Source organism: Heptranchias perlo, chromosome 28 (genome assembly GCF_035084215.1).
Source record: "Heptranchias perlo isolate sHepPer1 chromosome 28, sHepPer1.hap1, whole genome shotgun sequence".
Classification (NCBI taxonomy): domain Eukaryota; kingdom Metazoa; phylum Chordata; class Chondrichthyes; order Hexanchiformes; family Hexanchidae; genus Heptranchias; species Heptranchias perlo.
In genome coordinates this window covers 30,904,368-30,926,831 of record NC_090352.1, presented here as the reverse complement: position 1 = coordinate 30,926,831, position 22,464 = coordinate 30,904,368, and the positions used below count along the sequence as shown (strand labels likewise).

At 41.8% G+C, this 22,464-nt stretch overlaps 1 protein-coding gene across 2 annotated transcripts in view; it reads left to right on the top strand.

Moving 5' to 3' along the window:
* akap10 (A kinase (PRKA) anchor protein 10) overlaps nt 1-21,685 on the top strand; it is a 73,513-nt gene extending 51,828 nt beyond the window's left edge. The window contains exons 8-16 of one of the 2 annotated variants that reach the window (XM_068008338.1): nt 331-467; nt 1,066-1,210; nt 1,779-1,955; nt 2,775-2,884; nt 6,738-6,820; nt 7,688-7,740; nt 16,832-16,927; nt 17,012-17,048; nt 20,918-21,685. In XM_068008338.1, coding sequence (XP_067864439.1) covers nt 331-467; nt 1,066-1,210; nt 1,779-1,955; nt 2,775-2,884; nt 6,738-6,820; nt 7,688-7,740; nt 16,832-16,927; nt 17,012-17,026 — 816 coding nt within the window. In that variant the 3' untranslated portion in view covers nt 17,027-17,048; nt 20,918-21,685. The remainder of the gene's footprint in view (nt 1-330; nt 468-1,065; nt 1,211-1,778; nt 1,956-2,774; nt 2,885-6,737; nt 6,821-7,687; nt 7,741-16,831; nt 16,928-17,011; nt 17,049-20,917) is intronic. The other variant, XM_068008339.1, reaches the window with a different exon arrangement.
* The last annotated feature ends 779 nt before the right edge of the window (nt 21,686-22,464 follow it).

Here is a 22,464-nt window from a genome sequence, read left to right as displayed (position 1 = left end):
TAAAGAAGTGCTGCATTGTTGAAGGTTCCATCTTTCAGAGGAGATGTTAAACTGAGGTCCCGTCTGCCAATTGAAGTGGGCATAAAAGATCCTATGGTACTATTTGAGGTGTAGGGAGTTCTCCTAGTGTCCTAGCCAACAGCAAAAACAGATTGTGGTTATTCATTTGCTGTTGTGGACTTGGCTTTGTACAAAACAATGGCTGCTGCTTTTGCCCACATAACCAGGACCATGCTTGTAAAATAATCCATTGGTTGTGATGAGCTGCTCTCTAAACCTTAGGGTTTGGTTTTGCATGCATTTAATTCATATTTCTTCTTTTCTTTCTAGTATATGGAGAAAGAAGAAGCTATAAATATCCTGCAGTTTTGGTTGGCTGCTGACAACTTCCAAACTCAACTCGCTGCTAAAAATGGGCAGTACGATGGTCAAGAAGCACAGAATGATGCCATGATCTTGTATGACAAGTAAGTAAAACATCAAATAGTCAAATTTGGTGCATAGGAAATGATAGATTGAGCATTGTATTTCATAGTGCAGCTTTGTGGAAGTGAATACCAGCAGTGTATTATATAAAGGACCCTAGGCTAAAGCAATAAAATGAGAGATAATGTTGAGACTATGGGGTATGCAGGAACATGTGGTTCTTAAGGAAATTGCTTCTATTTTAGTAATAGGGAACATTGTGCTAATGCCATTGTGCTATGCTGTCAGCAGAAACAAAAACCCTCTCTTTATATGCAGGAATGGGTGTTTCTATTCGAGGTTTTATTAACCCTTTTTGCCATCATATCATGTCAATGCATGATCTTAAACATGTTGAAAGCCAATTTTTTGTTGCTCTTGAGCTGGTCGTAGTACTTATAACTAAGCTTTCTGTTGCCATATTGGCAGCAAAGCAACTTCACCTGAGCAAATGTTCCCCAGCACCTCCACCTTGCAGCCTTTTTGTAACATTTCTATGGTTGAATTTTGCACTGGGTGGTTCTACCAAGCTATATTGCAGTGGAAGTGCAAGACAGACCTATAGTACTGCTTTTTTAACTACTGTGTTTTTGTTTGTAGGTACTTTTCTTTGCAAGCTACACACCCTTTAGGATTTGATGATACTGTCCGATTAGAAATAGAGTCAAATATCTGCAGAGAAGGAGGACCACTCCCTGACTGCTTCACCACTCCATTAAGGCAAGCCTGGACAACAATGGAAAAAGTGAGTTAGCTTTGTTTAATTCTCTTAGAATACTTACTGATTTAAACCCACATTTCAAATTGAATGCTCTGCTTTATTCCTATATTATTTAAAGTGGACTTTTGACCCACTTTGGACTTTTGGGGACCCATTTTGAAAATATTTTCCGGGGAAAGCCATGGACATAAACATTGGATTTTTGTTTGTACTGTGTGCAGTGTAACTTTGTATTCTGTTTTCTTTGTCAAATGTACAATTTGCCTTTGTATGATGAATGTAGTTTTCCAATTTTGTGGTACTAGCACTTTTGGTATCTGAGCTGTTCAGCGCACCAGAGTTTGTCTGCAGTTGAGCCCCTAACGAGCTAGAAGCAGAAAATAAAACAATTGTTATGACAACCAAAAGAACTTAACAATGGTGGGATAGATTGGGGTATAGCACAAATGTGAGTAGCCAATTTGCTGACGTGTAGAACAGAGGTAACCTGTTAAACATTTTTTACTGTGCTTGAAAACCATAAATATTGATGTATGTAAAGATTCTTTTCTTCATCCTAGTTATAAATAGCCTGTCTTTTTATACTTTTCAGGTTTACTTACCTGGTTTCTTGTCTAGTAATTTGTACTACAAATACTTGAATGATCTCATCCATTCAGTTCGAAATGATGAATTTTCAGGAGCCTTTACTCCCTTTCCTGGCCAAGGACCAAATAGCCCTCATGAACATGAACCCAGCACAGGCAGCTCTGATGGTAGTATGGCACAGGTATGGAAAACCTTTGCCTTAAGAACACTTTAATGTATGTCTGATTTTGTAGTTCAGTTGGTGAAACACAGTATAGTGCATACTCTAAAATGTACTGGAATGAAGGATCTATCATTATTTTGTTACTTGCAGCATATAAAAGATGACCAACTTGATATCTTGAAATAAAGAACTTATATTTACATCGTTTCTTATCATGCCTTCAGGGTATCCCGAAGTCTACATGTCCAATGAATTACTTTTGAAATGTACTAACTGTTATGTAGCCAAATGCAGCCGCCAATTTGTCCACAAGGTCCCATGAACAGCAAATGAGATGAGTGACCAGTTAATCAGTATTGGTAATGTTGGTTGAGGGAGGAATCAGTGGGTAGGTAGTCAACAGAACAAAGCTGCTTTAGAATTCATCAAAATGAGTATTATAAAGCAATACCCACTGGACGAGGCAATAGGATAGGTCAGAGAATTAGAAAGGTCATTCTAAGGAAATCCTTTGGGGACGGAGGCTGAGGTTTAGGCTTACTGCCTGGATGATCTGGAGGAATTCTGCACTGACCCATCCTATGGATACTGGATGGATGGATGGGTGGGTGGAAAACAGGAACCGTTTACTATTCACCAGCTTTGTGATTTGACTGGATATGGTCAAACAGCATTGATACCGTGCATGCAGTTTTACCTTCCTTGTACAATTTTAGACATTTATTGTCTTGGGTAACACTTAATTTCCCCTTGAGCCACCTTGACAAGGGTAAAAATCAAGCAGTATAATTTTGTTTTTGTGTCAACAGTGATGTTATTCTTTTGTTTTTTAAATAGCACGGCGTCAGGAAGGCCACGATAAAAATCCTGAAAAACTTCGATGAAGCAATAATAGTTGACGCTGCGAGCCTAGAACCAGAATCTTTATATCACAGGACTTTTGCGGGGTGAGTCATGGCAACTGTTGGAAATATTGAGGCTGAGCGGCTTGTTTTCTGCCGTCTTGTTGTCATTGAAAATTTGGCCTTTTCTAAAGTCAAAACGGGACAATACAGAAAAACTGTTCGGTACTGTAACGTTAATCAGGCCCCAATGGACTCCTGGACTAGTTTCGATCCCCTAAGGAGAGGACTTTTACCAGATTTTATTTCCCTAGTTGGCCTGGGTTTTTCATCTATTTTTCGCCTCTCTCAGGAGATCACATGGTGCTGGGTGGGGTGGGGAGTGTATATATTGTGATACACATGACATCATATTTGTGTGGGACAGGCTGGATGGACCAGGGAATCTTTTCCTGGCCATCATTTTTCGTATGCATGTAACAGCTGACCAGAGAAGATATGGGGGTGGACGGGAGCATAAAATTACAAAGAGACATTGATAGATTAAGTGAGCATTGAGTGAGCAAAACAGTGGCAGATCTGAGTATTTTTTAAATGGTGAAAAGCTAGGAACAGTGGAGGTCCAAAGGGATGTAGGAGTTCATGTACACAGATCAATAAAATGTAGTAGTCAGGCACAGAAAATAATCAAAAAGGCTAATGGAATGTTAGCCTTTATAACTAGAGGGCTAGGATATAAAGGGAAAGAAGTTTTGCTGCAGCTGTACAAAGCCCTGGTTAGACCACATTTTGGAGTACTGTGTACAGTTCTGGGCACCGCACCTTAGAAAGGATATATTGGCCTTGGAAGGAGTGCAGTGCAGGTTCACCAGAATGTTACCAGGACTCGAAGGGTTGGATTATAAGGAGAGATTACATAAACTAGGCTTGTATTCCCTGGAATATAGAAGGTAAAGGGGTGATTTGATTGAGGTTTTTAGCATTTTGAAAGGAATTGATAAGGTAGATAGAGAGAAACTTTTTCTGCTGGTGGGGGAGTCCAGGACAAGGGGACATAACCTTAAAATCAGAGGCAGGCCATTCAGGAGAGAAGTTAGGAAACACTTCTTCACGCAAAGGATGGTAGAATTGTGTGGAACTCTCTCCCAAAAAGCTCAATTAATAATTTTAAATCTGAGATCGCGAGATATTAGCTAGCTAAGGGTATTAAGGAATATGGAGTCAAGGCAGGTGGATGGAGTTAGGATGCAGATCAGCCATGATGTCATTGAATGGCGGAGCAGGCTCGAGGGGCTGAATGGCCTACTCCTATTGCTATATGGGAATAAATATGCCGACAAAACCTACAGGCCATTTTTTAAAATCGCTAAAACATTAACTATGTGATGTCAGACTGACTGAACAGTCTGTTTTATAAAAAAAAATTCTCAATTTGAAAAAATAATTTTGAATCCATTTATCCTCCAATTGTTCAGACTATTTCAGAACCGGCACTGTAAGCAGCAAGGTTATTCCACTGTAAAGTTGCTATTGACTACAGTAACTCTGCTTTAACTGAAAATCACGATTGATAAAGCTCTGAAAAAAGTGGAACTTATTGCTGGAAATTACTTAAGAACATAAGAAATAGGAACAGGAGTAGGCCATACGGCCCCTCGAGCCTGCTCCGCCATTCAGCAACATCATGGGTGATCTTCTATCTCAACTCCACTTTCCTGCCCTATCCCCATATCCCATGATTCCCTTAAATGCATAAAACAAATATTTTGTATCTGCCTTCACAGTAGAAGACACAAAAAGCAGACCAAAAATAGTGGGGAACCAAGGGGTAAATGAGAGTGAGAAACTTAAAACAATTAATATCAGTAGAGGAAAAGTACTGGACAAACGAATGGAACTAAAAGCCAACAAATCCCCTGGACCTGATGGCCTACATCCGAGGGTTCTAAAAGAAGTGGCTGCAGAGATAGTGGATGCATTGATTATGATCTTACAAAATTCTCTAGATTCTGGAACGGTCCCAATGGATTGGAAGGTAGCAAATGTTACCCCGCTATTCAAGAAGGGAGGGAGAGAAAACAGGGAACTAAAGGCCAGTTAGCCTGACGTCGGTCGTCGGGAAAATGCTGGAATCCATTATTAAAGAAGTGGTAAGAGGGCACTTAGAAAATCATAATATGATTAGGCAGAGTCAACATGGTTTTATGAAAGCGATATCATGTTTGACAAATTTATTCGAGTTTTTTGAGGATGTAAGTAACAGGGCAGATACAGGGGAACCAGTGGATGTAGTATATTTGGATTTTCAAAAGGCATTTGAGAAGGAGTCAAATAAAAGGTTGTTACATAAGGTAAGGGCTCATGAGGTTGGGGGTAACAGATTAGCATGGATAGAGGATTGGTTAAAGGACAGAAAACAGAGAGTAAGGATAAACGGATCATTCTCAGGTTGGCAGGCTGTAACTAGTGGGATGCCTCAAGGATCGGTGCTTGGGCCTCAGCTATTTACAATCTATATTAATGACTTAGATGAAGAGACCGAGTGTAATGTATCCAAGTTTGCTGATGATACAAAGCTAGGTGGGTAAGTAAGCTGTGAGGAGGACACAGAGTCTGCAAAGGGATATAGCCAGGTTAAGTGAGTGGGCAAGAAGGTGGCAGACGGAGTATAATGTGGGGAGATGTGAGGTTATTCACTTTGGTAGGAAGAATAGAAAAACAGGATATTTTTTAAATGGTGAGAAACTATTAAAAGTTGGTGTTCAGAGAGACTTGGGTGTCCTTGTACAAGAAACACAAAGTTAGCATGCAGGTACAGCAGGCAATTAGGAAGGCAAATGGCATGCTGGCCTTTATTGCAAGGGGGTTGGAGTACAAGAGTAAAGGAAGTCTTACTACAGTTGGACAGGGCTTTGGTGAGGCCTCACCTGGCATACTGTGTACAGTTTTGGTCTCTTTATCTAAGGAAGGATATACTTGCCTTTGAGGCGGTGCAATGAAGGTTCACTAGATTAATTCCTGGGATGGGGGAGTTGTCCTATCGAGAGGTTGAGTAGAATGGGCCTATACTCTCTGGAGTTTAGAAGAATGAGAGATGATCTCATTGAAGCATACAAGATTATGAGGGGGCTTGATAGGGTAGATGCTGAGAGATTGTTTCCCCTGGCTAGAGAGTCCAGAACTAGGGGGCACAATTGTAGGATAAGGGGTCAGCCATTCAAGACTGAGATGAGGAGGAATTTCTTCACGCAAAGGGTTGTGAACCTTAGGAATTCTCTACCCAGAGGGCTGTGGATGCTGAGTCATTGAATATATTCAAGGCTGAGATGGATAGATTTTTGGTCTCGAGGGGAATCAAAGGATATGGGGATCGGGCGGGAAAGTGGATTTGAGGTCGAAGGTCTGCCATGATCTGATTGAATGGTGGAGCAGGCTCGAGGGGCCGTGTGGCCCACTCCTCCTATTTCTTATCTTAGTGTTCAAAATTGCGAGCAGTAAGGTTCCTGGAATTCATTCAGATACACCTAAGTTCTGTTAGCATTAACAGGAGATAGCTCAATTTAAATATAAACAAACGCTTGTATCTGGATGTAGTCAGATAACATTCATACCTCGATAACCATATGTCTTTTTCGCTCCTTTTTTTTCTCTCTCTCTCTCTCTTTATTTGTCCTTTATACAGTTCTAAACATTTATTAACTTAGATCACATTTAATTTTCCCTTCAGCCATACCAAAGGTCATGTGTTGTTTCTCCTGTGCATTCAGTCCTTCAGTTTGTACTTAGTCTGGCTCATTATCTTATAGGATCTCCTAGTTCTAGTAGAGTACAGTAGTACCATTAGTACTAATGGTACTACTGCACCATTAGTCTCTAACTAGAAAATTAAGTGCGAACAATAAATTGTAATACCAGTTTATGTCAATTGTGTCAGAATTCTTCTTGATTTATTTTGCAGGAGAATGACATTTGGGAAGATAAATGAACTTGGCCAGTTTATAAGAGAGTCCGAACCAGAGCCAGATGTGAAAAAATCAAAAGGCAAGTGCTCACTCATATTGTTCTTACTTGAGAAATTTCATAGCGGATTTATCTTTGTCACCCCTCCTAATATCTCCTTCGTTGACTCGGTGTCCGTTTTTGTCTGATAACGCTCCTGTGAAGCACCTTGGGATGTTTTACTACATTAAAGGCACTGTATAAATGCAAGTTGCCGTTCGTATTGCTCAGATCTGCTCTGAGGAAACCTGTGCATATTTGCAGTGTATCCTCTACTAGAAACTCACAAATGCCATGGCCTGACAAATAACCTGTTCTATATATTGTGCAAGAAGACTTAAGAAGATGGAAAGAAATGAACAAATAGAGACAAAAATACTTAGAAAAATAAAGCTTGTTAATGATCACAGCCCTTATGTCAGCCAAAATTGCCTTTTGCTTATTCCTCCTCTTCCCCCTGTGCTATTCCCCCTTGAATTGATGCTTTCCCTTGACCGAGCTGGTGGAGATTGATTGCTCACCTACCCCTCGTTGAGTATATTCAAGGCTGAGAGAGATAGATTTTTGGACTCTAGGGGAATCAAGGGATATGGGGATTGGGTAGGTAAGTGGAGTTGAGGTCGAAGATCAGCCATGATCTTATTGAATGGCGGAGCAGGTTCGTGGGGCCGTATGGCCTACTCCTGCTTTTTCTTATGTTTCTTATGGATCACTGCAGCTAGCAATCTCTAACAGTTACTGACACCAGCAACTGTGCTAAACTGTGTTAAAATGCCAACCATCAACTTAACCTCCGGTAGTAAATTGGGGGTTGTGTTGTTTTTCTGAAAACTTCATAGTAAGAAGGCATTCTACTTACTGGTGTACTCAATTACATTTGTAAACCTATTTTTATATTATTTCAAACAGGTTCCATGTTTTCACAGGCCATGAAGAAATGGGTACAGGGGAGCACAGATGAGGTAAATTTTATGACACTGATTTATTTTAAAAAAAAATCGTTTTTAAATTGGCCCATTCTCTACTTTGAAACTTCAATAACTTTGTAATTTTGCAAAGAAATTCTCAGCTCTGTTGGGCTGCTTTAGGCGATGATGGTAAAGTGTCACAAGATTCTTACTTTCTGCAAATTCAGTGACTGATTTGAATCCGCAGTCTCTTCCTTATCCCTCCCACAGTGTAAACAGTATTCCGCCAAGTTCCAGCGGAAGTCCACATTTCAATCCTCACCAGAATGTGATGAACACCAAATGGTTTTCATTGACAGTAATATAATCGTAATATACCGATATGTTGACATGGATGTGACCTTTGTGCTTTATCTGTGATTTTCACTTCCACTTTAAAAACAGGAAAAATCTCAAACTCCACGAATGCAGATTTGGCAATAGAAAATAATTTGAATTAAAACGAGCAGCCACACAGTATGACCACACAATGCTGCATGAAAGAGTACGTGCTGCAGCGTGTTACATCGAAACTACAGCACAGAAACGGGCCTTTCGGCCGGCCCAACTGGTCTATGCCGGCGTTTAAGCTCCACATGAGCCTCCTCCCTCCCTACTTTATCTCACCCTATCAGGATTCCCTTCTATTCCTTTCTACCGCATGTGCTTATCTAGCTTCCTCTTAAATGCAACTATGCTATTTGCCTCAACTACTCTTTGTGGTAGCGAGTTCCACATTCTTAGATGTTGCAGCATCTATTTCAACTACATAGCCAGCCAGTGTAGCCACCCAAATATGTCAGCCGTAATCTGCCAAGCAAGACAGCATACATGGGTGAAATGATCATTGAGAAACAGGGGAGTTGCAGTAAGGACAACAAGTTGAATAAATTAAATAGGGATTTTGAAGTTGATCACTTTTTAATCATTTGTGCCATGCTTACAGTATGAATTTAAGTAATCCCAGTCTCTCGCAGGAGAAAATTGAGCACCTGTTCAAATCCTATCCTTGATTGGTATTCCCTGTATTTGTATGAACAGTGTCTGAGTTAACCAGTACCATATTTATTTGCAACCATGATTAACACAAAACATCCCATGAGCATTGATCTCGGACTACAGTCCGAATTTAATAACAGGGCTATTCGCTTTCCACGTTTTCATAAAACCCTCATCTTTATTCTGTGTTTTGCACGCCCGGCCCTCAATATTTCCCATTTATTTAATTCATTCATGGGATGTGAGCATCGCTGGCAAGGCCAGCATTTATTGCCCATCACTAATTGCCCTTGAGGAGGTGATGGTGAGCTGTCTTCTTGAACCGCTGCAGTCCGTGTGGCGAAGGTACTCCTACAGTACTGTTAGGTAGGGAGTTCCAGGATTTTCACCCAGCGACGATGAAGGAACGGCGATAAATTTCCAAGTCAGGATGGTGTGTGACTTGGAGGGGAATGTGCAGGTGGAGGGGTTCCCATGTGCCTGCTGCTCTTGTCCTTCTAGGTGGTAGAGGTCACAGGCTTGGGAGGTGCTGTCGAAGAAGCCTTGGCGAGTTGCTGCATTGCATCTTGTAGATGGTACACACTGCAGCCACGGTGCGCCGGTGGTGGAGGGAGTGAATGTTTAAGGTGGTGGATGGGGTGCCAATCATGTGGGCTGCTTTGTCCTGGATGGTGTCAAGCTTCTTGAATGTTGTTGGAGCTGCACTCATCCGGGCAAGTGGAGAGTGTTCCATCACACTCCTGACTTTTGCCTTGTGGATGGTGGAAAGGCTTTGGGGAGTCAGGAGGTGAGTCACTCGCCGCAGAATACCCAGCCTCTGTCCTGCTCTTGTAGCCACAGTATTTATGTGGCTGGTCCAATTAAGTTTCTGGTCAATGGTGACCCCCAGGATGTTGTTGGTGAGGGATTCAGCAATGGTAATGCCGTTGAATGTCAAGGGGAGGTGGTTAGACATTCTTGTGTTGGAGATGGTCATTGCCTGGCACGAATGTTACTTGTCACTTATCAGGCCAAGCCTGAATGTTAACCAGGTCACTGCATGCGCGCACGGACTGCTTCATTATCTGAGGGGTTGCGAATGGGACTGAACACTGTGCAATCATCAGTGAACATCCACACTTCTGACCTTATGATGGAGGGGAAGGTCATTGATGAAGCAGCTGATGATGGTTGGGCCTAGGAAACTGCCCTGAGAAAATCCTGCAGCAATATCATGGGGTTGAGATGATTGGCCTCCAACAACCACTACCATCTTCCTTTGTGCTAGTTATGACTCCAGCCACTGGAGAGTTTTCCCCCTGATTCCCATTGACTTCAATTTTACTAGGGCTCCTTGAGGCCACACTCGGTAAAATGATGCCTTGATGTCAAGGGCAGTCACCCTGACCTCGCCTCTGGAATTCAGCACTTTTTTCTATGTTTGGACCAAGGCTGTAATGAGGTCTGGAGCCGAGTGGTCCTGGCGGAACCCAACCTGGCATTGGTGAGCAGGTTATTGGCGAGTAAGTGCCGCTTGATAGCACTGTCGACAACGCCTTCAGTCGCTTTGCTGATGATTGAGAGTAGATTGATGGGGCGGTAATTGGCTGGATTGGATTTGTCCTGCTTTTTGTGGACAGGACATACCTGGGCAATTTTCCACTTTGTCGGGTAGATGCCAGTGTTGTAGCTGTACTGGAACAGCTTGGCTAGAGGTACGGCTAGTTCTGGAGCACAAGTCTTCAGCACGACAGCTGGGATGTTGTCGGGGCCTATAGCCTTTACTGTGTCCAGTGCACTCAGTCGTTTCTTGATATCACGTGGAGTGAATTGAATTGGCTGAAGACTGGCTTCTGTGATGGTGGGGATCTCGGGAGGAGGCCGACATGGATCATCCACTCGGCACTTCTGGCTGAAGATGGTTGCAAACGCTTTAGCCTTGTCTTTTGCACTCACATGCTGGACTCCGCCATCATTGAGGATGGGGAGGATCACAGAGCCTCCTCCTCCCGTTTGTTGTTTAATTGTCCACCACCATTCACGACTGGATGTGGCAGGACTGCAGAGCTTTGTTCTGATCCGTTGATTGTGGGATCGCTTAGCTCTGTCTATAGCATGCTGTTTCTTCTGTTTAGCATGCATGCAGTCCTGAGTTGTAGCCTCATCAGGTTGGCACCTCATTTTTAGGTAAGCCTGGTGCTGCTCCTGGCATGCTCTTCGACAATTCTCATTGAACCAGGGTCATTCCCCTGGCTTGATGGTAATGGTAGAGTGAGGGATATGCTGGGCCATGAGATTACAGATTGTGGTGGAATACAATTCTGCTGATGGCCCACAGCACCTCGGTATGCCCGGTTTTGAGCTGCTAGATCTGACAGAGGAGGGGGAAACAAGGATCGAAACAAAATACAGAAAGGGAAGAAGCAATAGTGGAAGGCAGAGAAAACAAGGGCGAAAAACAAATAGTTTTATTTTGCACTATAACCCTAAGATGACTAGCAATCTTAAAAAGACAAGTCTAAAGGCATTGTGTCTTAATGCGCGGAGCATTCACAATAAGCTAGATGAATTAACAGCGCAGATAGATATTAACGGTTATGATACAGTTGCGATTAAGGAGAGATGGCTGCAGGGTGACCAAGGATGGGAACTGAACATCCAGGGCTATTCAATATTCAGAAAGGACAGGCAAAAAGGGATAGGAGGTGGAGTAGCGTTGTTAGTAAAGGAGGAAATCAATGCAATAGTGAGGAAGGATATTGGCTCGGAAAATCACGATGTGAAATCTGTATGGGTGGAGCTAAGAAACACCAAGGGGCAGAAAACGTTGATGGGGGTTGTCTATAGGTCCCCAAACAGTAGTGGAGATGTAAGGGAGGGCATTAAACAGGAAATTAGAGATGCATGCAAGAAGGATACAACTATAATCATTGGTGACATTAATCTACATATAGATTGGTCAAACCAAATTAGCAATAATATTGTGGGGGAGGAATTCCTGGAGTGGGTACGTGATGGTTTTCTAGACCAATGCGTTGAGGAACCAACTAGAGAACAGGCGATCCTAGACTGGGTACTGTGCAATGAGAAAGGATTAATTAACAATCTTGTTGTGCGGGGTCCCTTCGGGAAGAACAACCACACATGATAGAATTCCCCATTAAAATGGAGAGTGAAGTAGTTGAATCTGAAACTAGGGTCCTGAATCTAGGGTCCTGAATCTAAATAAAGAAAATTACGAAAGTATGAGGTGCAAGTTGGCTATGATAGATTGGGGAACTTTACTAAAAGGGATGACGGTGGATAGGCAATGGCTAATATTTAAAGAATGTGTGCAGGAATTGCAACAATTATTCATTCCTGTCTGGCGCAAAATAAAACAGGAAAGGTGGCTCAACTGTGGCTTACAAAAGAAATTAGGGATAGTATTAGATCCAAAGAGGAGACATATAAAATTGCCAGAAAAAGCGGCTAGCCTGAGGATTGGGAGTAGTTCAGAATTCAGCAAAGGAGGACAAAGAGATTAATTAAGAGGGGAAAAATAGAGTATGAGAGTAAACTAGCAGGGACATAAAAACTGACTGTAAAAGCTTCTATAAATATGTCAAGAGAAAAAGATTAGTGAAGACAAATGTAGGTCCCTTACAGTCAGAAATGGGGGAAATTATAATGAGGAACAAAGAAATGGCAGAACAATTAAACACATACTTTGGTTCTGTCTTCACAAAGGAGGACACAGATAACCTCCCAGAAATGTTAGGGAACCTAGGGCCTAGTGAGAGGGAGGAACTGAAGGAAACCAGTATTAGTTTAAAAAAAAATAGTGCTAGGGAAATTAATGGGGCAAAAGGCTGACAAATCCCCAGGGCCTGATAATCTACATCCCAGAGTACGAAAGGAAGTGGCCCTGGAAATAGTGGATGAGTTGGTGATCATCTTCCAAAATTCTATAGACTCGAACTGTTCCTACAGATTGGAGGGTGGAAAATGTAACCCCACTATTTAAAAAAGGAGGGAGAGAAAAAACAGGGAATTACAGGTGCAGCAAGCAGTTAGCCTAACATCAGTAGTGGGGAAAATGCTAGCGTCTATTATAAAAGATGTGATAACAGAACACTTGGAGGGCATTAACGGGATTGGACAAAGTAAGCATGGTTTATGAAAGGGAAATCATGCTTAACAAATCTACTGGAGTTTTTTGAGGATGTAACTAGTAGAATAGATAGGGGAGAACCAGTGGATGTGGTGTATTTGGATTTTCAGAAGGCTTTTGATAAGGTCCCACACAAGAGGTTAGTGTGCAAAATTAAAGTACATGGGATTGTGGGGAATATACTGGCATGGATTGAGAATTGGTTGACAGACAGGAAACAGAGAGTAGGAATAAATGGGTCTTTTTCCGGGTGGCAGGCAGTGACTAGTGGGGTACCGCAGGGATCAGTGCTTGGGCCCCAGCTATTCACAATATATATCAATGATTTGGATGAGGGAACTAAATGTAACATTTCCAAGTTTGCAGACGACACAAAGCTGGGGTGGAATGTGAACTGTGAGGAGGATGCAAAGAGGCTCCAATGTGATTTAGACAAGTTGGGTGAGTGGGCAAGAACATGGCAGATGCAGTATAACGTGGATAAATGTGAGGTTATCTACTTTGGTTGTAAAAACAGAAAGGCAGATTATCTGAATGGTGATAGATTGAGAAAAGGGGAGATGCAACGAGACCTGGGTGTCCTTGTACATCAGTCGCTGAAAGCGAGCATTCAGGTACAGCAAGCAGTTAGGAAGGCGAATGGTATGTTGGCCTTCATTGCAAGAGGGTTTGAGTACAGGAGCAGGGATGTCTTACTGCAGTTATACAGGGCCTTGGTGAGACCACATCTGGAGTATTGTGTTCAGTTACGGTCTCCTTATCTGAGGAAGGATGTCCTTGCCATGGAGGGAGTGCAACCAAAGTTTACCAGACTGATTCCTGGGATGGCAGGACTGACGTATGAGGAGAGATTGGGTCAACTAGGCCTATATTCACTCAAGTTTAGAAGAATGAGAGGTGATCTCATCGAAACATATAAAATTCTAACAGGACTAGAGAGACTAGATGCAGGGAGGATGTTCCCGATGGCTGGGGAGTCCAGAACCAGGGGTCACAGTCTCAGGATACGGGGTATGCCATTTAGAACCGAGATGAGGAGAGATTTCTTCACTCAGAAGGAGGTGAACCTGTGCAATTCTCTACCACAGAAGGCAGTGGAGGCCAAGTCATTAGATGTATTCAAGAAGGAGATAGATATATTTCTTAATGCTAAAGGGATCAAGGGATATGGGGAAAAAGCGGGAACAAGGTACTGAGTTAGACGATCAGCCATGATCATTTTGAATGGTGGAGCAGGCCCGAAGGGCCGAATGGCTTACTCTTGCTCCTATTTTCTATGTTTCTATGATCTGAATCTATCTCATTTAGCATGGTGGGAGTGCCACACAACACGAAGGACGGTGTCCTCAGTGTGACCACTGACAAGACTGTGCAGTGGTCACTCCTACCAGTACTGTCATGGGGACAGATGCATCTTCGACAGGTAGATTGGTGAGGATGAGGTCAAGTTGGTTTCTCCCTTGTGTTGGTTCTCTTACCATCTGCCGCAGGCCCAGTCTGGCAGCTATGTCCTTCAGGGCTCTGCCTGCTCGGTCAGTAGTGGTGCTACCGAGCTACTCTTGGTGATGGACATTGAAGTCCCCCACCCAGAGTACATTCTGTGCCCTTGCCGCCCTCAGTGCTTCCTCCAAGTGGTGCTCCTGGTTGGCATTATCCTCCCATCCCATCCCTGAAGTGCTTTTAGACATTCTATAGGAAGGATGTCATATAAATGCAATGTTATTTTTGTGTTGGGTTCTGATTTTTTCACAAATTATGCCCTAATCACTTCTTTAATTGTGATTAAATGAATTTCCTCTTCGACTGTGAACTAATAAATGAACAAATATTTTCTGTAAATGCCTAATGCTGATTATTACAAAAATAAAATTTGGATTACATAGAGAACTACTGAACACTTCATCATTTAGGAAAAACTGCATTAGGGACTTTATTCCACCTCTCTACTCCACATCCACCTAATGATTTGACTTCCTGTGCACTTGTACTTGGAGAGGCAACTCTACCCTGCACTCTCTGTGAACGTACAGAGGGCCACCATCTTGGTGGATGCTTGGATAGGAATCATGGCGGGTAACTGTCTCTAGATACAATAAATAATCTTTTATATGTGAAGAAAAGAAAGAATTTACACTTACAGTATCTTATCATGTTTCCCAAAGCACTTCACATCCAGTGAATTACTTTTGTGCAGTTGCTGTTATATGGGTAAACGCAGTGGCCATTGTGTGCACAGCAATATCCCACAAACAGCAATCAGATGAATGATCATTAAACCTGCTTTGTGGTGTTGGTTGAGGGAGGAATTTTGGCCAGGTCACTGGGAGAACTCCCTGCTCCTCTTCAAATAGTGCTGTGGGATCTTTTAACATCGACCTGAATCACTGAACCAGTTGAACTAACAAAGCCTTAGTTTAATGTCTCATTCAAAGGATGGCACTTCTGACGATGCAGAATTCCCCCAGTAGTCCACTGGGGGAGTAATCAAGTGTTAATCTAGATTGTGTGTTGGAGTGGGGCTAAAACCCCTTAATTTCTGACTCGAAGGTGAGAGTGCTACCAACTGAGACAAGAATGATACTTTAAAGGAACAGCTGTCTTGTGGACAAACTGGTGTGGGAGGCGAGGTGAGATCCTGTTGTGGGGACGAAAGAGAGGAAGGGAGAGAGATTCTGTTAAGGTTCTTCCATTTGTTGTACAGTGTCCGTACATTCACTCAATCACTGCTTTTCCCGTCCTGAGCAAATAGGGTTATGGAAAACAGGAAAGTACAGGGCCGGGAAAGTCTATGCCGTCCATTTGGCCGTTCCCAGAATTAATAGCGATTAATCACCCATTCCCTCCAATAGTGATCCAATTTGTTTTCACGCCTCCCTGGACAGTCCATTCCATACCTTTGCCACCCTCTTCGTAAAGTGGTTAAATTTGAACTGTCTCTGCACCTTCTACTCATCTAAGCTTTTGCCAGTGCCTCCTGGTTCTAGAGTTTGTGTCAATCTTGAATATATTATCAGGGTTCATGGGGTCTTTCCTTTTAGATCTTGAATACTAGACGATATTTTCTCTCAGCCTTCTGATCTCCAATGTAAACAATCCCAGACTTTTTAAACTCTCCTCATTTCTCAGATACTTTGATGGAGTGTGGTGATCAGAATTGTACACTGTACTCCTCGCTGTATCAGTGACTTTTACAGACTCAGTCACATTTCCTGAGATATATGCTCTGTCACTTTGGTTATACGTCCCAAGATCCAGTTACATTTCCTTACTGCCGTTGCACGCAGTACAGATGGCTGTCCACAATCCCCCTAGATTTCTAACCTGTGTTGTCCTGTCGCCTAGAGTGCGTTAGTTTATACTCCAGCCACTTGTATTTGGTTTGCCTGTTCCTTAATGTTTGTTTCTCTAACCCCCACCCCATTTAGTATCATCTGCAAACTCAGCTTTATTCCTGTTCCCAGCTCCAAATCATTTATGTACATGGTAAACAGCACTGATCTCTGTGGCATGTTGCTGGTGGACCCTTGCCATGTTGGCACAGCTCCATTTACAACCAACCTTTGCTTTCTCTGGTTTTAATCAGAATACTCTGTCCTATTCCATGTCTCCTTCCTTCCTTGTGGATTAATTGCTCATGATAACTTCCTCATGTGGTACAGCATGGGTTCAAAGCAGAGTAAAGCTCCCTCACCAAAACCCTCAGGTCAGGAGCAACATGTGTTAGATACAGAATAAAGCTCCCTCTACTCCGACTCATTTTAAAGTTGCAGTGCAACAACATCTCATTCCCTTCATTGTGCAATGTTTCAGATCCAGGTGGGCATGAAGAGTATGCCACAGAGGGAGGTTGGCATGGAAGGGAAAAAACTAGGGAAATAATGTGCACTCAAGTTCCTGGGTCATTCTGTACACTAGAGTTGCTCTACTCATCTAGTCATATAACAATGTAGGACTGTGAAGTTGTTTCTGTTTTAGGCCCAGGAAGAGATGGCTTGGAAGATAGCCAAGATGATTGTCAATGACGTCATTCAACAAGCACAAAGTGAACCTCTCATTGTAAAGTCCCCAAAGGTAATGAATTGGTCCTGCTGAAACACTACATCTTTAACAGTATTACCATTATGAACTCCTGATAACGTGTTGTGTTATTCACAGTGGACCAGAATGTAAAGGAAACATTTATGTGTCTCAGGTAGGTGGTTATTTTTCACCTGTCAATGGTTTAAGAGAATTAAAAATGACAACGAATAGCAAACTAAACAGTTTGTGGATTTTAGGCAATTAGTGTAATGAAAGCTAAATGGCAGTAGTGGACTGGTCCTTTACCAAAGCAGTGGTACCATGTCCCTTTGGCAGGATAGTTTTTCTTTCCCGCTCTTTCTTTCTCGCTCTTTCCCTTTCTTTCTCTCCCCCATTCCCTCTCTTTCTCTCCCTCCCCCCTCCGCTCTCCCCCCTCCGCTCTCCCCCCTCCGCTCTCCCCCCTCCGCCCTCTCCCCCTCCCCCCTCCGCTCTCCGCTCTCCCCCCTCCGCTCTCCGCTCTCCCCCCCCTCCCCTCTCCCCCCCCTCCCCTCTCCCCTCTCCCCCCCCCTCCCCTCTCCCTCCCCCTCTCGCTCCTCTCCCCTCTCCTCCCCCCTCCCCTCTCCCCCTCCCCTCCCCCCCTCTCTCTCGCTCCCCTGCCCCCCCTCTCTCTCGCTCTTTCTACCTCTATCTCTCTCTCACCTGACAATGTTGACTCCTTGCCGTGGTAGAATTCCACTGTCCACTGGCATGTCGTTCAGTTATCAATGTAGGAGCCTCGAAAGTGACTAGTGGTCGGCTGTTCAATTACAGGGGACTCCACGGTCAAACCCGGTCCTGTACACACAGGCGATTCAGACTGATTTCTCTCCACCTCCACCTCTCCTGACTGAGATCAGCTAACTCCACATGGCCTGGATTTTTATGGTTCAGATGTCCACTGGATAAACTCACTTTCACTGAACCTTCAGGGGAGCTAGTTCCCATCTCTGATTGTTAAGGAATGAAAGTGAAATAAATTATAAATCAATATGCCAGTAGACAGGACACCACTGCACGAAATAGTTTAATTTGATCCTAATTTGGCAGACTAGCTTTCTGAAGTTAACGCTTTGAGTGGGAAGGATTTCACCCAGTATGTTAACCCATCTTTTTATTTCGGCTGCTGACCCACTTGCTGTACACCTTCAGAAACTTGGTTTTTCAACGTTTGTGTTTTTCTTCCTCTTTATCTTTTGAGAGGCCTGGATAGGATATGTGCAGTTTACAAGTGTTTCACAGATTTACTAAGGGAGCCGTGGCAGGATAGAGGATTTTTTTTAAAGCAGCTTATGACAGTTCTTCCCTGAGTTTGTGTATTAGTAAAAAAACCAATAGTAAAAAAAAATTCTCCCAAATGCATATTTTCTTAAAATATAAATGGGCAGCAAAAGATGCCAAAATCAGATGATCCTACTGAAATAATTCTTTTTAATGAAGTAAAATTATTTGTTAAATAGGTTTGATGTTTCCACAAGATAAATTGTTGACTATATTGGAACGAAGAGTTGGATCTATTTAGCTCAATATTTTCAAAATGCTGACCTCTTGACTCATATTTGGAGTTTCTGTGGAAAACATCATTCAGTTGCACACAGCATCTGACAGTAGGTCCAGGTGAAAATGAAAGCCAGTGAACTGAGTGCTTGTTTTGTGCCATGAAATAAGTGTCTCCAAAATGTTCTTCACGTGTCACCATAACTAATCCCCTTGTTTGCTAATATTAACATTCAGTTGTAAGCATGCAATTCCATTCATTTTTGAAATAGGGTATTTCATTACATAATGTGGTTAAAATTGATGCAGCACAGTGCTGAACTTAGTGTTAATGTCAGACCACCTCAGCAAATGTTTTTTAAAATGTCTTGATAGAGTGCCAAATAACCTTTTTTTCTGATCCTCTCACCTATTTAAACAACATGTTGAAGTTTCCCTAACCCTTGTCTTGCTGTCTTTGCATTTCTGCTCCTCTTTCCCCCCCACCACCCCCCCACTCTCGGTCTGGAGATCTGCTACTCATTGTTTATCTGTTGTCACTTTACATCACCACCATATCCCTTTGCTCATCTTTTACAATTTGTCTCCATTCTGTACAGCAGATTGAGACAAATTGAAGACTGCACAAGATTTGTACAGCAGCTAACTTCAGTTAGTGACCCCATCACCAAATTCCCTCTAATATTACTGAGATCTATCTTAATATATTTTATTGCAAGCGAATTTTGTTTCATATGAACTAGTTATAGAATTATTGGCGAGTGTTCCATTGTAGAGAAGTGAATCATTAATGTGCAAGATCAGTGATCTCACTGTCTCAAGCAGACATTTCCTTTAGGTTTATGAAGAGTTGAATATGTTTCTAATATCTCAATGGAACAATTTTTCCCATTCATATATAATTTTTGAGACGATTTAATGGATTCATCAGTTCGTTCCTAGAAGGTTAGACTGTTTGTCAAACTGAATGAAGCTGTTGTTGATGTAGTGCACTGACTATAACCTGTATGTACTATATTAATGAAGTTTCTTTAGTTCTGCATACTAACTGAAAACCAGACCCACATTGTTGTTTTAAAGGGTGTCTGATTTATTTTTACTTTGTTTTAAACTTCTATGCTTTCTTGGTGTCCAGTCATTCCACATTGGATGGACATGCAACATACAATTTTGTACTTGTTAAATTTGCATTTATTTTATACAAAATATTTAAGAATGATTCAACACTAAGGTGATCCTGTCCACTTTTGTAAATGCACTTAAAAATTATGATATGACACTGGTTTGTATATTGGACAGCTTGTGATTTTGTTTTAAATGTAGTCTATGTAGATGAATCAAGGATGTATAGTATGTTTATTGCTTAATCTCATAAATTGTGTGAAATAAGAAGCATGAAACAGGCAGAAAGGGTCCGACTCGACCATTCTTGATCTCTCTTTCAATGGCTGCTGATGATAGCAAGTTAAAGTTCTTGATACAGCTGCTGTTTTCATACAGTTCTTCAGCAATTTGATGTTACTAATGCTTTCGTAACAGCTATGCAAACAAGGAAAGCATGTGGTCGATGGCTGCAATACATTTTGAGAATGTCACGTAACATCTTAAACAGAAAAAGTGAAGCTTGAGCAGTCACAAGAGTTCCCTGAGGTGCAGGGATCGTGACGCAGCCCAAAAATACGGCACGACTGTTCTCTTATTGCAGTACTGTGGAGTTATCTACCATAACTGTCTCGAAAGACTGGCAGGAGTGTACGTTACACCATGTGACCGAATCAGTGGCTACCACGATAGTTATAATGAAAGACCTTGGGTACATTACATCACCTGTTAGGTACAGGAAGGGCTCAAAATACAGCAATGATTTTGCTGCTAATAATGGTAAATAACATTTGCACTATATAGTGTATATAGAATAACAAACAGGTTATAGTTACCTGTACTTGCATCCCTATAGTACGCTTCCCGTACAGAGACATGTCTTTGAGCACATTACAGGGCGGTGGGCAACTAATGGACAAAGAACAGGGGGCAGAGGGGTTGAGAAAGTACTCTTTTATCACTTGATTTGACCTGCAGAGAGAGCTGGCTTCACTGAATGTTAGAGGGATAAAACCAGGATGGGCCAGATATATAACTGTTATGAAAGCATATGTAACATTAAATAGCTGAAGGGGTGTATCTGTTCCTTTGTATCCTGATGTGGAGATGCCGGTGATGGACTGGGGTTGACAATTGTAAACAATTTTACAACACCAAGTTATAGTCCAGCAATTTTATTTTAAATTCACAAGCTTTCGGAGGCTACCTCCGAAAGCTTGTGAATTTAAAATAAAATTGCTGGACTATAACTTCGTGTTGTAAAATTGTTTACCTTTGTATCCTGTACATGTTAGATCACAGATACAGTAAAAGTCATCAAACCTGTTTCCTTTGTTTTCTGAAAGCAACTTAGCCTTTTGCAAGCTTGAAAGTTGATTGTTGTGTGTGTTTTTTTTCTAATTACAGCTATGACTAATAGGAAGAGCAATCGGTTCCTGTACCCTCCTGTTCTAGCGGCTTCACTCCACGTCCAACAGAGGACTCCTCCTTTCTGTTAACACAGCCGTGAAACAACACTGTACTTTACACAGTCTGACATTACTCCGTTGTTTGTATGAAGAAAACTATGCATTCCAGGAGCTCCAGCCTCAAGTTGCGCACATGTTTCAATGACTTTAATACCAGTCAGGGCACTATGAAGGGTTTTCTCATGAAGTTGCTGCATCGAGGTGCAAATCAAAGGATTACAAAGCGCTCTTTAAATCTGGGTTCTGGGTGTATGGTTTGAGAACATTTGAAGTGACTATTATAATAGAGCTTTGCTGTGTTCTAAATGCCACTCCATTGGTTTGTTGCAATCTGTTTTATTGTCAGCCCTTAGAAGATACCTTCAGGATTTTTGTTCAAAAAATCGGCACAGGAGAAAAAAAATCTGTATCTATATATATATATAAATAAATTTTAAAAATATATATGTATGATTTTTTTTCGTAAAAGGTTTGGAAAATCTCACGTTTCTAGATGATATCTGATAAATGGAGGTATTTACTCAGATGTTACCTAATTGTATTGAGATTGAGTATTATCACAGAAACAAGCAATAAAGGCTGTGTCTAGGTTTTTGGTACTATGTACCATTTCTATGTTTTCGGATGCATACGTATTCATGTACTTAATCTAAAAATCATACCTATTTAATTGTGTTTGATTTAAAATACATATATTATTGAGAAAGGTGTGATATGCGTTTGTTTTTCTTCTATTTTTGAGTGTGGAGGGGAGAAATCCTCATCAGTGTGGTCACTACGATTTCAGTAAAGCGTAATGGTGGGCTGGTGAACTTTTTGCACTATGTTGACTTTAACTGTTGGAAAAGCTCCTATTAGTATCATGAGATTTCAGATTTTCTTCCAATTGGTACCAATAATTATAAACGCAGTGACCACACTGCTAATGCTCTCCATTTCTTTGACACCTTAAAGGCTTTTCTCTCAATTGTGCTTCATTATTTTAAACAAATCTGCAGATCTCTCTCTCTTTCTCCCCCCCTTCATGTTAGAGTTGCACTCCATATTTTCTGGTTTCTGCACAGATGGATTCTCTTAATCCCCACCCACCCATCCCATCCCATCATCTAGCCACATTCTCTTTTGCCTGCCTTTTAATCATTAACTGTCTTTGTGGTTGTCAAATAATATAGCCACAGAATGTCATTTTTCTCATCATAATCAGCCTTGTTGCCTCTTGCTCCTTGTCCTGGTTCAAGGACCTTCTTCATCAGTCATTTTTCTTGTCCTGACTAATTTTCAGCGTAGATCAGTATCTGCTCAAAACCCAGTTTTACACACGCATTAAATCCTGTTGAGCACATAACATATAAGAGAGAGAGAGAGAGAGTGCTGAATTCCAGCTCTGATATAATGATTGCGCAGAAGCCCTTTAATTTTGTTAACACACCATTGTAGTTACGACCCTCCACCTTTCTGCATCCATCTGATATTAGACTACCCAAG